General features: G+C 46.2%; 6 protein-coding genes across 6 annotated transcripts, besides 1 other annotated feature; 3 read left to right on the top strand and 3 right to left on the bottom strand.

The window, feature by feature from the left end:
* Nucleotides 1–15,191: part of a sequence feature (contig 1.135 1..301041(1)) that runs on past both edges of the window.
* ANIA_07890 (uncharacterized protein) lies at nucleotides 925–2,393 on the bottom strand (the record flags this gene model as incomplete). Its single annotated transcript, XM_050611164.1, has 3 exons — nucleotides 925–1,810; nucleotides 1,867–2,172; nucleotides 2,388–2,393. 3 exons carry the CDS (start codon nucleotides 2,391–2,393, stop codon nucleotides 1,322–1,324), a joined length of 801 nt encoding a protein of 266 aa, XP_050467217.1. The 3' UTR covers nucleotides 925–1,321.
* On the top strand, nucleotides 2,392–3,751 carry ANIA_07889 (HNH endonuclease signature motif containing protein; the record flags this gene model as incomplete). The annotated part of the gene is made up of 3 exons (XM_050611163.1): nucleotides 2,392–2,797; nucleotides 2,852–3,171; nucleotides 3,221–3,751. 3 exons carry the CDS (start codon nucleotides 2,392–2,394, stop codon nucleotides 3,686–3,688), a joined length of 1,194 nt encoding a protein of 397 aa, XP_050467216.1. The 3' UTR covers nucleotides 3,689–3,751.
* Nucleotides 6,874–7,839, top strand: ANIA_07888 (uncharacterized protein; the record flags this gene model as incomplete). The annotated part of the gene is made up of 1 exon (XM_676065.2): nucleotides 6,874–7,839. The coding sequence occupies one exon, from the start codon at nucleotides 6,874–6,876 to the stop codon at nucleotides 7,837–7,839; it is 966 nt and encodes a 321-aa protein (XP_681157.2).
* Nucleotides 9,166–9,908, bottom strand: ANIA_07887 (uncharacterized protein; the record flags this gene model as incomplete). The annotated part of the gene is made up of 5 exons (XM_676064.1): nucleotides 9,166–9,193; nucleotides 9,223–9,422; nucleotides 9,519–9,538; nucleotides 9,588–9,769; nucleotides 9,826–9,908. 5 exons carry the CDS (start codon nucleotides 9,906–9,908, stop codon nucleotides 9,166–9,168), a joined length of 513 nt encoding a protein of 170 aa, XP_681156.1.
* Nucleotides 10,897–11,523, bottom strand: ANIA_07886 (uncharacterized protein; the record flags this gene model as incomplete). The annotated part of the gene is made up of 3 exons (XM_676063.1): nucleotides 10,897–10,928; nucleotides 11,005–11,377; nucleotides 11,428–11,523. The coding sequence occupies 3 exons, from the start codon at nucleotides 11,521–11,523 to the stop codon at nucleotides 10,897–10,899; spliced, it is 501 nt and encodes a 166-aa protein (XP_681155.1).
* ANIA_07885 (ankyrin repeat domain-containing protein) lies at nucleotides 14,333–14,922 on the top strand (the record flags this gene model as incomplete). Its single annotated transcript, XM_676062.1, has 4 exons — nucleotides 14,333–14,351; nucleotides 14,437–14,444; nucleotides 14,608–14,614; nucleotides 14,654–14,922. 4 exons carry the CDS (start codon nucleotides 14,333–14,335, stop codon nucleotides 14,920–14,922), a joined length of 303 nt encoding a protein of 100 aa, XP_681154.1.

The following is a 15,191-nucleotide window of genomic DNA, read 5'->3' as shown; positions in this document are numbered from 1 at the left end:
TGGCTAGCTGTTGTCACTGCCTCGGCAAGCAGGGAGTTGGGCGATGGCGCAATGTGTAAGGGCAGGTGAAAAATGCCGACCCTGCATTACGATGATATTAACAGCACCTAGAGTCTGCAGTTTCAACAACTAAAGCAGATAGAGAAGACTATTGGGATAACAGTTGACTACGTAGTAAGTACAATTTGAAACTGAGCAAGCCTTACCATTACCCGGCTATGCCAACCGTACACCATAGATGTACAACAGGAAGCGACTTGTCCTACGCCTGCCGTAACAGATCCACTTCCAGACTTACTTTTTGATAGGCCGCATTTTCGGAGAGATTCACTCTCTTTGAAACTTCGCGAGACGCCTATGTTCTCAACTTGGGGCAGAAGCAAGGCATGAAATTGCCATATACTCTACTGCACCAGCTAACATACCAGATTACATTGTCCCATTCACGGGCTCATCAAATAAGTACCTATTATTGATTGCTTTGAAAAGAATTTGGAGGAATGGTTACTGCGTCTCCTGAACTCAAGCCGAAATTTCCGAGCTGGCAAAGAGCTGATGGATCTTATTTCCAGCGGTGGATCTATCTCTGTTTTTTGACCACAATTATCCCTTTATCCTCGATCACTTTAGTTCATGTTGAAGTTAGGTTCGAGGGCGAGGTAGTTCTGGGAACGAGGCCGGTCCGGGGCTGCACATTCATTCAACTCTAGGCCAACATGGTACGGTATTGAAGAATGGTAACAAAGCTAGTCTAAGAAGACACTTGATTTGAGTGTGCAGTAGCGTACTGAATGCTGATTGCTATAGCTTAACTATAATCTTGTTGCGGCAATAACTTGCACGTGAGTACTGTTATTGCTGTTCTTTGTCGAGCCCCAAACGGCTCATGACGATCTCTCGAATATTGGAAGGTACAGTGAAGATGCTGTCATTAGTCCTAATTGGCTATCTCCCCGAACCTTTTGTTCAACAGCGGTCATCGATTATGGAAGCAATATCAGTGCACTTGATTTGCAAAGTATATAATATGAAGTTGGAAGGAAGAGAACATGAAATAGGTCGCCAGGTTGCGGAGCGCCGCGAGCAGCAGAAGTTTGGTCAAAGGTCACCCTAAGCCTTCGCATGGTCAACCAGGATAACATCAGCAATTTCCAAGGACATTCCATAAAATACAGTCATAACATGAGAAGAAACCTGGGTAGGCGGGATAGACCCATCAATAACATGCAGTCCCTTCGTCCTATACAACTTAGCGTAGCATCAACAACACCACCAAGTTCCCTAGCCATCATACAGCAAGCCTAACCACATGATAATTAGGCTAGAAGTACTCAGTAACATACTCAGCCCATTGGTCAATGTCTGCATCAAAAGCCGAGCATTCACCAGTAAGGCTAGAAGCCTTCGACTCCTCGTCGAAGAGGACTTTTCCAACGACTTGGCCGGTGAGGATCTTTAGGTTGGGTCGTTGATAGTTGGGAAGAAGCCATTCGCGGGCTGCATCCGCGCGCACTTGGTTTTCCAAAACATTGTTGTGAATCATAGAAACGCCACGAGGTCGATCACAGTGAAAGTCGATCTGCGTGTGAATACCCTGCTCGGAAACAGTTGTCATCAACGCGTTCATGAGCGGAGACCACGGCTCGCCAGTATCACGGTACCCTGTGTGAATGGTCCCATTTAATCCGTGACACGAGGAATTAAAGGAATGGCCAGTGGCAATCTGAGCCTCAATGGGAGGACGGGATCGTTCACCCTTGTTCATATACTGGAACAGGCTATCCCAATTCCACCCGTCCATGCCAAAGACCTTCTCCCAAAATCAACCTGGGCCTTATCAGGGCATGTCCATGAATTGCCACTAACCAGTGTGGATCCTCCGGGGCCTTTCTCAGATTTGATGAGCTCTGTGCGGTTGTTGATAAGCGGCACGGTAAAAAAGTTCTGGTCAGCGCTGGTTCTGAAGATCTTGCTATACTTGGTTGGATCCTCGATAATTGGGCCGTCACTAGATTCGTAGAAGCCCTTCTCAATGATAAGGACCTTGACTTTTGGGTCCTCAGTTAGCTTGGCGGCAGCTGTGAAAACAGTCAAGCCGCCGCCGACGATGATGAGTCGAATCTTGCCGGCTACATCGTGAGGATTGCTGAGGAGACTGGGTTGAATGTCGATCTGCAAGGAAGATTACACTGCGCAGCCGCTTTTCCCTATCCGAAGTTGCACACGGTGCTTGTTGGAATTTTATTCGTAAGCAGGAGGAATGATTGGATTGGTTTATCATACCGGATGAATCTAATTCCGAAGCGGTTTTGGGCCTGCCGCACGTGATAATCTCTTAATCATAGATTAGTCAGTCCCCTTGCGACTCTGACCTTATCGTAACCTACCACCATGGCGCAGCATCGACATCAATCATCCTTAGAGACTGTGTTGGATTTCTCTCCAGCCTTTCTCTTAACTCCACAGCAAAGACAAAAGGCCTATGCGCTTCTGCATCTCTTCATACAGGATTATGGCCTCGGACAAAGCGTTCAGAGGGGTTACAAGCCAGCAAAGCTCATTGAGGAGATGTCTAAACGAGTGACATCCACAGACACGTTTCTAAGGTTCCTTTTCTTATATATCTATGAGATTCTCAACGCTGATGGAGAAGCTGGAGACACTGATATGGGTTCGGTCCTGTCTTATCTCGAGTCCTTTGCTGGAAACCGAAGTATGGACCCAAGCAGAAGGATGCATATAAAGGGCGCTCTTGAGAACTTTGCTGAGTATATTGTCGACAACTTCCTTCTTCCACGTATGTTTGCCCGCTGCCATTCAAAATCATTGGTTTGCTAATGGGACCCATTAGTCAGGGCTTCATCTGTCAAAACACCACAAATAACACCTACAGCATTGTCCTTGAGTCAAACACCTACACAAGTGGGCACGAAACAGCGCATCTCTATCTTACGGAAGGCCTGTCTTGTACGTGATCACCACCGGTGTGTGATATCCCGCAAATTCGATATCGTCGAGGCCCGGAAGCGCTTCCAAGAGAATGGGGATAATTCTAAAGACGACGACGGAAACCTTCTGAGCAATGAATCACGGGGTGGATTCCAGCATCTCGAAGTTGCGCACATTCTCCCTCACAGCTTGACAACGTTAGCGCAGGGAGAATCAGAATTGGTGCGTACGTCGTTGGCAATTGCCTTTAATTGTTACTAACCGTTCCAAGAGCGAGTCAAAGATGAATGTGTTTCGCATCTTAGACATGTTTGACCCTGGGCTCAGCCACCGTCTTGATGGACCAAATATCGATAGTTCTGTTAATGCTCTTACATTGACGCTTGATTATCATCGACTTTTTGGTGAATTCCAAATTTATTTCGAACCCACAGGGAGGCCGCTTGAGTATAAGATCGACTCGCTTGAAAACAGTCCCTTCCTACGCGATCCACTCTTCCCGGTTACTCGTACGCTGACCCTTAGTCCAAACCTGACGATCGACCCGCCAGACCCCAGACTTCTCCGTGTCCACAGTGCCATTGCACATATTATGAAGCTCAGCGGGGCGGGTGACTATATCGAGAGAGTCCTTCGTGACATGCAGGAGGTGGACGTTCAAGCAGATGGCTCGACAAATTTAGGTTATATGATGGGTTTGCGACTCAACGGCTGGTTAAACACTTTGTCTGTATTTTAGCGCCTTGACCCGGCAACTGCAAGGAGAGCTCGCAGCAATGGAACGGCATAATTTGGGTACTCGTCGCATCTGAGTTCACTGGCAGCAGCGATTGGCCAGGACACCAGTTCCCAAATCGACCTTGCGTCTTGTGTGCTGTCCATTCACCTCAAATTTCTCTCTAGAGCCAGAATCTTCCGCGGCAGAGTCCAGCCAGATCGCGCGGTCGTGGTACCATATATAATTTGGCTTGGGATCTCATACTATTCCCGTCCCGCCTTACTCTACTCATCACTTTAGGCCTCGTAGCTGTCCACCCTTCGCTTTCCTCTTTCTGGTCTCCTATACGTCGACCTATCACCATGACTGTTTCTCCCGCAACCAAGCCCCAAATTAGACGACTTCCAGTGTCTCAAAATCCCGGTGAAATCTGGAATGTTGCCAAGGAAGATGGCGCTGTGATTATCAAGGGCTTCTTGCCTCCAGATGTTTTGCAGCAATTCAACAAGGACCTGGACGCCATAGGCAAAATGGTTCCGACAGCAAGGAAATTTTTGTACTACGGTGATCCGATGCCCAGCACCTTGCGGTGGATGAGCTATTTGCCTGTGCTCTCCCCAACGTTCCGCCACGATATTCTCAACAATCCCACTATGCACGGGGTTCTAAGAGAAGCATTTAAGGCAACCGGAGACTACTGGATGATCACGGGTGTAGCCATGGAAGATCTTCCGGGCGACAATGGCCAAGAGCTTCATCGTGACGAGGCTACGCATCCACCATCCAACAAATGAAAGCTGATGCACCCATTCTATCCGTCAGCCTTATAACGGCGCTGACGGAATTCACTGAGGAGAATGGTGCCACTCGGCTTATCCTGGGCAGCCACAAATGGGCAGAGAAGGGCAAGCCGTCCGAGGAGCAGACCGTGCGGGCGACAATGGAGCCCGGCGATGTTCTGGTCATGCACCAGGGAATGGTGCACGCAGGATCGTCTCACCTGGGAGAGGGTGCTCGGCGCCTGCTTTTCACCCAAATGGCGTCCTGCCAGCTCACTCCAACTGAGACGTTTATGTCTGTGCCCCGCCCACTGGTTGAAAGCATGACGCCCTTGGCTCAAAAAATGATTGGCTGGAGAACTATCCGCCCTCTGCCGACCAATATTAACGGGCTTATGAACGTGAAGCTGGGCCGCCTTGAAGATGCCCTGGAGTTGAAGTCAGAAAAACCCCTTGACCAGAAGGAGACTTCGAGCAACGCCTTCACTTGTTGATCGGCCGGTGAAGACGTCAAGTCGGAGGACATCTTGCCAAGGCGATATTGCTAAGCAACGGTGATCAGCAAAGTATGAAGTATGCAAAGCATGGGTGGAGGAACTCAGTACATGTTGCTATATTTTGACTGGATGATAAACGGAACTGGCTCTAACTACAAATAGGTATTATCAACATATTAGATATGTGTATTTCAGTCAGGACACAACTACGTTTCAAAATTCATACGCCCTTTGCCAATTTAGGATCCCTAATATACTAGAACGAAATCTCTGTACTCAGCAGCATAGCACCAGTCAATATTAATACCCTCTAAATGTTAGCATTTTGCACAACAGAAAGGGATTTAAACCCTCTATCCGCGCAGGTTTTTGCTAACCCGCAGGTTAGTAAACTCCATAAAAAAGCTAAGTCTTGCAGCATATATAATTATACAAATTACATATCATATTCATCAAGATTTGGATTGTAGAAGCAGCTATGTAGTTCTAAAGAATTATAACTAAATCTATAAGAGGTATTATTAGTATGGTAAGAATAAATTTATATAATGAAAGCTAGAATAACTCAGAAGCATCTCATATTATTTTAGGTGTCACGGATGCCGCTATGGCTAGACTTTGAAAATCAAAAGCCTCGGGCGAACGCTCGAACAAGCTCCAGACGAGCAATAAGATCTAAGAGACTTCTTCCAGGAGATACTACATCAGTGCAACCACCGGGCTTATCTGCTGTTTTCAGATAGACTTTGTTACGACTTTGTTGCCAGGTTACATTATATATCTTCACTGGTATACCTAACACCATCGGCAATCCTTTTAAGGCGTTACCTTAATATCGGGGTTCTCCAGCTACAATGAGGCGATGACTATTGGGGATTGACCACTAAAAAGATTCAAACGACTCAGAACGTATAGCTTGGAGTTTCTAGTTACATAATGATCAGGAAGGCTTTATATAGCCGACCTCGCTGCCGAGTTACATCTTCAAAAAATAACTATTAGATTCAGCTCAATAGTACGAAGTCCTCTAGGATATAGCTGCTGGTTAAGCTCATGAGTCAGAATGAATGGCTGATGGAGTGGCGCCAACTTTCGGAGGATCGCATCTCTTGGCCGTAGGGGTAAGTCTCGCCGATGATCCGGTTAGATATTACGGATAGCGTCATTTAGTGCTGGCTTTGGTCCATGATGATCACTTAACAAGCAACATATCATAACAGGCAACTCGTTTCCCAACTCTCTCCTCCATCCTTTGTGCCTCGAAGAACATCGACTGCGTCTCCTGATAGCCCAAGTGCAGCTATGATGCTTGCTGCTACGCCCAGAGCGTCAAACGCGGTGTGTGAGCGATGAGTCCAAATGAACTCTGAGCGAGCAGGGAGGAACAGGCTGCTTGCGAGCTTTTGCGTGTGGATCAGCCGCATCGCTGACCGCATCACTTACTTGTTTCGTATACAGTCGCTGGTCGCCTAACGCACGGTCTCATCTGCCGCCTGATTTCTTCTCACCGACTGTTTATTAACTTCAACCCTTTTTATCAAGTTCAATTTTCTATTTTCGTTGCAGAAATTGGTCGCATGGCTGAAGCCGGCGCTGATACCACGATAGTCCACATAATACAAACATCAAATGAGGTTCATCAATACACCGTGTATCTGATAAGACCTATAAATGTAAGTAACCATGTGCAGGCGTATATAATCAGATTATGGAATATAAGCCAACCTGGACTCCCCAATTGTCAGCCATGAGGATAGCGCTTAACCACTAGCAGAGTCTAGCCCAAGGTTTTCAAGGTACGACCAAACTTATTAGCATAGCAAATCCGGCCCTTAGGGAAATTATATAAGAGCAAGTCTCCCTTCCTCGGTCAAGTATTCAGCTTCGCAATCTGTCAAGAGTCCCTTTAAGCTACTTTTTATGTCTCAATATGCTGGCGTACGAGTTTCTTGCCTTTTTTCTTATAATAGGCTGTCTAGCCCAACCCCCAATTTCATCATTGAAAGGTCGCGGTACTTCCGGCATTGAGCCGTCCACAGTTTCCCAGTTCCCGTTAGGCACCTGGGCTGAAAACATTGCAGTTCGACAAAACGGTAATTTGCTGGTCACTCTTCTCACGGCCCCAGAAGTCCATGAAATTATCCCGTCCAATTCGTTTAGCTCTGCCCGGCTCGCCTTTGCTTTCGAGGGTCATTCCAATGTCACTGGAATCACTGAAGTCAAGGCGGATGTTTTCGTTGTCTGCGTAGATGGCGGATCTCTCTGGGAATTGAATTTCAGAGAGGGCGACACCCCTCATGGCTCTCTATTAACAAGGATACCAGAAGCACAGCTCAATGGACTTGCTACATTGAACCCCGCGAATGGGATTGTTATCGCCGCCGATTCCACCAACGGCTGTATCTGGCGAGTAGATGTCAAGACTAGAGCCTATGAGTCCGTTCTTAAGGACGAAACTATGCAACCGGTGCCGGTGAATGACGTTCAGCTGGGGATCAATGGGTTACAAGTGTTTGGGAACACTGCCTACTACACCAATACGCCAAAGAATCTCTTCTGTCGAGTCCAGCTCCATCCAGTTTCTGGCCGTCCGACTAGCCCTGTTGACATCATCAGTGATAGTGTCGAAGCGGACGATTTTGCCATAACTCCGGCTGGAATTGCATACTTGGCCAACACATACCAGAACAAGATAACAAAGTTCTCGTGGAGGAATAGCGAAGTTATTGCCGGAAGCTTGAACTCTAGCTCTATTCCCAATCCGACGTCTGCCATTTTTGGACGAACAGCGAAGGATAGAAATGTGCTTTATGTTACAACTGGAGGTGGCGAAGCAGGGCCCATTAACGGGACTTTTGTTGAGGGTGGCGCAGTTCTCAGTCTTAGGCTGTGGTGAGATGGGTTTATAAGTACTAGACTCTATACAATGAGTGCTACGAACCTTACTGCTATTAGTGTTTCATATGAAGCGAATATCTCAATAGTATTTTCATTATAGATATTCAACAGAGCATGGTAGTGATTGCTAGCGATAATTGTTCTTCAAAAAGCCAGCTTCCTAGGATCTCACATTGGCAAGTCGTCCGGGGATATTTTCCAAGAGGCATGCGCTCTATGTGCCCAGGGAAACATAAAGTTGTAACTCACATATTGCCTGTCTATTGGGTCCCAGTTTACGCAAGGTATGGCTATAGTAGTGGCAAAGGAGGTTGGCATCACGAATCCAGGCAAAAGACAGCTAGTGTGACTACAACTAAATGCCTATTCACATAACCAGAGGAGATAATAAACACTTTACAATCAATATCATTCTTCTGTTGCGGCCTCCCGTGCTGGAGGAAGTTAAGAGTCGGAAAAAGGGACGAAAAATGAAGATTGAACTTCATGAAAATGAATCACAAGAAAACAAAAAGGTACGTGGTTATGTGGTAAAGGGCGATTACGCGACCCCTTGCGAGAGGCGCCGCTGTTAGGAAGAGCGTTCAGTTAAGGAACTCTCTTTCCCATATGCCTGGTAGATAGGAACCCAAAAATAAGGCGACCAATCTCTTGACAAAGTGTAGGCCTTAAATTCCCAGTTGGAGCCAAGCCGTCCTTTGCTGCAGCTGGGATGCGGATGCTATTGGCTCGTAACCAGCCATCGTAATGGTAGGTCTCAAAATTGGACCTTGAGTTGACGTGCTACTGTTGCTTTCGCCTCCATACGCATGGTAGGCATCAATAGTGTCAATAGCACCTTCTCGGTACTCTTTCTTGCACTACCTTGCCACCTTACGTATTTGCACTTTCGACACGAATGCTACCTAGGCACTACAACGTCGACGATAGTTGGTACACGATACATGCTTCAAGTTATTACAGAGTGTTCACCAACACCCGCAAGCCACTTTAAATTTAGGTCTTGACCCAAAGCAATTATGGAATGGTTAGAGTCCCGATAGAGGATCACTACAAATTGGATATTAAGAGACGTGTTTCATGGGGTGGTACAAGTTGGCCGGGCAAAAGGATTGATGCCAGCTATCAGGAGTGGATCCTGGTGAGGGGGTCTATAGTGGGTTCAAATGCAATGCAGGAGATTAAAGAACAGATAAATGCTTTTTGAATAGCTTAAATCAGGATCCACTTATCAATTTATCTGTCGGTTACGCGCAGCTATGCGCCTTTGGCTGCTGACGTAGTTGCAGAGTATTTTTTTCAAGTTGAGATGATGGGACAATCCTCAAGGTACAGCTCCAGTATTTGTTAGGCTAGAGAGACTAGAAAGTGTGAAACTTACTTGAAGCGCTTGCACATGCGCGTCCAGGTCTCGAGGTATTGTGAGTAATCTGTGTTCCAGAACAAGGTTGAGTCAGGCCCATTCCAAAGATCAAGCTCTAGGCCGTCCTGCATGTTGTTATTCTTAATGAATGCAATACCTTGGCCCATGAAATCGTCAAAGTGGACCCAGTCGCCTTCATCGCCAGCATCGCCAGGGTACTAGAAGCTGCTGCCCTGTACACCATCCGCTCCCCACAGGTCATGGACAAGAATTTGGAAACGAGCCCCTATTGCACGACAAGTCCGGTATTTGACATGAACGGCATCAAGCGACCCTAGTTATGTTAAATAGGTTTGGGCATTAGTATTCTAGGACGGTCTTACCTCTAGTGCCTCTGGCATCTCTAAGACTGGGAGAAGTCAACTGAGCACCCCCGGCAGGACAGTATTTGAATCTAGAGCCAGATCGAAGGTTGGGTGGGATGGCATTATTGGCAGATCCATCCTCGTTGTCGGGAAATCCATAAAGCTGGCACCCAAATGCTGAGGAGAGCCTTGTGTAGTCGCTAGATTAACGATAGCAGTACAATTAGCACGCTTCTGGATTGTTTTGCTGCCTCACTTTCCCTGACTCTTGCTTGGAAGAGCACTTGAGACAGCAAATTGTGCCAATACGGCACACTTTAGGATAGAACTAAGTCTCATTCTTGTTGAAGCTTGGGCAAAATTAGACACGTTCGGCTCTCAGTCAGTCAATGCCTGGCTTGTCTGGAGACGAAATTGTAGCGTAGGAATTTCAATGTACTCTCAAGGCCGTTTTATAGAGGTACTCTCCATGGGGGTGCAAGGAAACATTTCCCTATTGACTGCGGACAAAGTAAACACGGATTTTGTGGCGTTAGCCCCTAGCCTTGCATAATCCGTGCATAACCTGTCAGATAAAGCAGCGGCCTTCCTTTATCGCATTGCATGACCACGCCGCCATACAAGCAATTAGTCGTTCTGCGCCCTACAATGCGTTCATCTCTTCTGGAAATGACAACGGTTTAGGATCCCCAAGTCCGCATGGCCCTCTCCACTCGCATAACCAATGAGGCAGTAAAGGGCCGACAATTGTTGTGAAAAGCCACACCGTCTGGCAGTCCGAACAGACCATAGTGGCTTGCATTGAGTATGTACCCCGTAGTGACTTGGTTAGACGAGGATTTGGAGCAGGGATGAGATCGCATTGCGTTGATTCCTCTCGCTGTCGGCGCTTTTGCTCAGGGATTAGCTGCAGTGTCGGACTTCGACCTCCCCTCACACTTTCTCCGGATTTTGATACGCCCAGAACGAGCCATAACCCTAACCTCTGTTGACAGAGCTGCTACTCTGCTCTAAAGCGCACATTTATCTGAGATGTTGAGATCCGGTATCTCTCGATGGCAGTGCGAACGACAGCGGAAAACTAAAGATATTTTAACCGCAAGGCATGGAGCCGGTGACCTGTTGGATCCTTGCATATGCCGCATTTATACCGGGACCGACTGGCTCCGCCTCAGCACCATATGACATCGATCCGCCGTATCAAAATTTCGTATTCACAGTTAGTATATATTCATGGCAACCAAGCACGCCGTGGCTTCTGATCGTCAGACTGAAAGGATCCAGGGCTAGGCCCCTTGAAATGATATAGTGAACCTTTTGCTGCTGGTTAACGCTTTTGCAGCCGGATAATAGCTATGCCTATGGGTCATGTTGGGACACTAGAAGCAATACTTGTCAGGGGTAGAGCATCCTATGTGAGAGAGCCACATCCTACCTTCCAGTCGTTGTCCAAGCCGTCCAGCCCTAGGTCTTGGGCAGCTTGACAGCTGTCTGCGCAAATTGTTTCCGTCCACTATTCTGCTTGCTGACTGTGCGTAGTTCGTGGAGTATTTCCAGCCTCCGATAGAGAGCAGGACCTCCAGGTTATGATTCCGTTGCTTCAAAAGATAGAACTGCTTGATACAACCGTCGACGTTGTTGCCGGTATCAGACCACGGGTCGGTGGCGTAATGTCTCCGTATATCCGCATAGGGATCAGAAAGGTAGACTTCGCCCGCTTCCGGTCGCACATTGGCGAATGCATAGAGAACGTAGGTGAGGTTGTCAACCGGGAGATCCCGAGGGTCGTAGCGATGACCGTAGATTGCCTAAAGGAACGTAGACGGATATTCCCTTTAGCGGTGCAGGGTACACATACCCAGCTCACAAAGCATGCCACAGGTAGATACCCCTTCCGACAGGTTTCCGCCTCATTTTCATGACGGACAAAGCTTGGATGGGCGACATGGCCCATCAGGACAACGAGCGAAACGATTGCGTATCGAAATCACTTGGTCTGGGTTGACAAGTCTGGATGTGATGATGAATAGGCTTTTAAAGAATTGGGTGGTTCCCAAACGGTACAACGCCGATCAACGCTATCAAATATATCTGGCGGACTCCAAGATGGAATCATGCTCACTCGTCTATTCAAAGGCTCAACCAATATAATGATCTCTGAAGACTTTATTCAAGAACTTCATAAGCATTGCGGAAGAAGTCCCGAACCAGGGTCTGCCTTGATAATGGACAACGCATGTCTCCATAATTCGACGAATCAAGCAAATGTGCTCACAGAATGGTGTTAGGTCAGTTTACTTACCGACTTACTCATCATATCTGAATCCCATCGAGGAGTTCTTTTCTGAGCTAGAACCCTTTCACCGGGATTGGCAGTCACAAGAGACTAGCCCGGGACAGGGATTTCATAGATTCCTAGGGTGATCTATTGATATAGTCGCGGCACAAGAGCAAAGTGCCAAAGGGCACTTTCAACATGCGGGATTGATTATCGAATATCTTCAGTTAGACGCCATAAGTTGCGTTCGTTAACGTGGTTGGTAAGCGAGCTGCGCATGTAAGCGAGCTGCGCACCCAACCACTTTTTTACATGCTGACGCGGTCATCTATCTTCCAACAGCCACCATGCCCCGAGTTCGTGTTAGTTCAAGCCAAAATTGCCATGAGAAGGAAGGTCGGCTCCTACTAGCTGTACAGGCTATAAAAAAAAAGGAGATTATATTAATACGCGAGGCAGCACATCACTTTAATATGCCTGAATCTATACTACATACGCGACAACGCGGGACTACAAATCGCGCGGAATCTCGCGCAAATAGCCATAAATTGACTGAGATTAAAGAGGAAGTACTTAAGTAGTAGATTCTTTCTTTAGATCTATGCAGAGCAGCTCCTACAAAAGCTCATGTATAAGAAATGGCTAATATTCTGCTTGCAAAGCATGGTTCCACCCCAATCCAGACTGTCGGCCAGAAATAGGTATATAATTAAACTCAACGCCACCTGGAGCTTGAGTCTTGCTTGTTAAGGCAATACAACTGCCAGCAAGCAAAGCAAGAGAACCCAAAGGTTATTTAAGCATGGTTTAATACTATACAAGCCACAATTGAACAATACAGGATCCTACCAGATGATATCTACAACTTTGATAAGACTGGCTTTGCAATGGGCCTTTGTGCACATCAGAAAGTGATTACCAAGTCAGAATTATGTGGCCAAAGACCAGTTCTACAGCCAGGAAACTGTGAATAGGTTACTGCAATTAAGTCAATCAGTACTTCTAGATAGGTACTTCTACTAATACTTATCTTTAAGGGCAAGTAGTATAACCAAGCATGGTTTACAGGCCTTCTGCCTGACTGGTGATTTGAAATTAGTACAAATAGATAGACAACTAATTAGACTTGTTAAACCACGGGTTGGGGCGGGTTTTCAGGCCTAGCTGATCCGCCTATGTGGGTTTTGGGGTGGGTTACCTTCACAGTAAACCGCCCATGGGTTTAGCAAATAATTCTAACCCAACCTAAATAACCCAAAATAACCTAGTTATGCATATCATTACTCTAATAAGCAGTGATCTACATAGTTAATAAAATACTGTATTTAAATACTGTATTATAACTATCTAAGTAAGAAAATATAATCTAAATATAGTAATATACCTATTCAGATATCTTGGCAACCCAGCGGGTTGCTCCGCCGGGCTTTGGGGCAGCCAAAAATATCCAAAACCCAATAGATAATTAGAAGGTCTAACCCAACCCATTTCTTGGCAGGTTGGGGCGGGTTGGGGCGGGTTTTGTGGGTTGGGTTTAACAAGTCTACAACTAATAAAACTAGCCTTTGCTGGCTTTAGAAGCAGTTTATCCTGTCAACAGAGCATTGTATATATAGAAGATATCAACTTCTAGTTCTTGATAGCCATGGAAGCCATTATACACCAGAATTTAATCAAATCTATACAGATCATAATATTATACTACTCTGCATGCCAGCATATTCCTCCTATCTTGTACAACTACTTGATATTGGATATTTTGCAGTTTTGAAGTACTTGTATGCCAGCTTGGTTTTCAGAAAATATAGCTTGGTATCAGCTATATTAACAAACTTGATTTCCTTGCAGCCTATCTACAAGCTCGAATCAGCATATTTAAGCTGGATACAATCAGAAATAGTTTTCGAGCAGCAGGACTAGTGCCATTGAATCCTGAACCAGTACTTTCAAAGCTTAGTATTCAGGCTTGTATACCTACACCCCCTGGAAGCCGTGCAGCCAGGCAAGTACTTTTTGCCTACATACACCAGCAAATGTTGGTGAGCTTCTAAAGCAAGCTTCTTTACTCAGAGATTTTCTCAAACAGCACTCAAAAAGTCCACCATCACCGCCCCATAATGCCCTAAACCAGCTAATTAAAGGCTGTCAAATTGCAATGCAAAAGGGCATACTATTGGAGCAAGAGAATAGGGCACTACGTGCTGAAAATGCTATACAAAGGGGAAAGCGAGCTCGTACGCATAGATGGATAGCTCATGATAATGGTCTTTCTGTACAAGAGGCTACAGAGCTCGAGGAAGCTCATAATGCGTCTTTTCAGGCAATACCTGGTCCATGCGGGCCACCAGCAGAAGGTGCACAAACACCAAAGGCACGGGCATTACCTACATGTAGTACCTGCCATAGAATTGGGCATAGAAGAAATGCTTGTCCAAATAAATAATAATTAATATAAAGGCGTTGTGGTTGATTAAAAGGTCAAAATATGGGAAATCTGTATGCAGGTGCGCAGCTCGCTTACATGCGCAGCTCGCTTACCAACCACGTTATGGCAGTTATGGCAGTTGCTGACAATTAATATCCTCGCAGGCTACTCAGTGCGTAAACTAATAATCCCAATTTTTTTGGATCCTGGCACTGTCAGTTTGTAAAACTAAATTCATTAAGGAGTTTAGCAAAATTGAGCATGGAGAACTTTGGGCTGGTGCCATAACGGCCATGCCACAAATTTAGGGAAAGCGCATAAATATATATCTATAGAGATGCTGTAAGTTGACGTAATACTATGAATTTACCCGCATTTTAGGTAAACTTGATTACGCGTGGAAAGAGAAGCAGGATACACATCTTCGGATGGCCCTGGTCCGGGCCGCTAAAAACAGACGCGAGGGTCTTGTTAGAGTTCTCCTTAGGAATGGTGCTGAAGGGTATGGGAAGGATCGGGATGGTAGGACAGCACTATGGGAGGGGGCGTCAAACGGCCATGGGAATATCATCAAGCTGCTGCTTGAGAACAGGCTGAAGTTGAGTCAAAGAGTAATGATGGCCGGGCACTACTATCAGTGGCAGAATTAAATGGGCACGAGGCTGTGGTCAAGCTGTCCCTTCAGGACGGTGCTGAAGTTAATTCAGAGGATAATAGTGGTTGCACACCACTATCATGGGCAGCATCAAATAGATATGAGGAAGCAAGCAAGCTACTCCTTCAGAATGGTGCAGAAGTTGATTCAATAGATAGTAATGGTCGAACACCACTATCATGGGCAGCAACATCAAGTTGGCATGTGAATGCAGTTAAGGTACTCCTTGAGAACAGAGCTGGAATTAATTTAAAGGATAATAGT

The sequence above is a fragment of the Aspergillus nidulans genome, chromosome II (genome assembly GCF_000011425.1).
Source record: "Aspergillus nidulans FGSC A4 chromosome II".
NCBI classification, from domain to species: Eukaryota; Fungi; Ascomycota; class Eurotiomycetes; order Eurotiales; family Aspergillaceae; genus Aspergillus; species Aspergillus nidulans.
The sequence above is the reverse complement of the archived record's forward strand: the minus strand, read 5'-3'. Positions and strand labels throughout refer to the sequence as shown.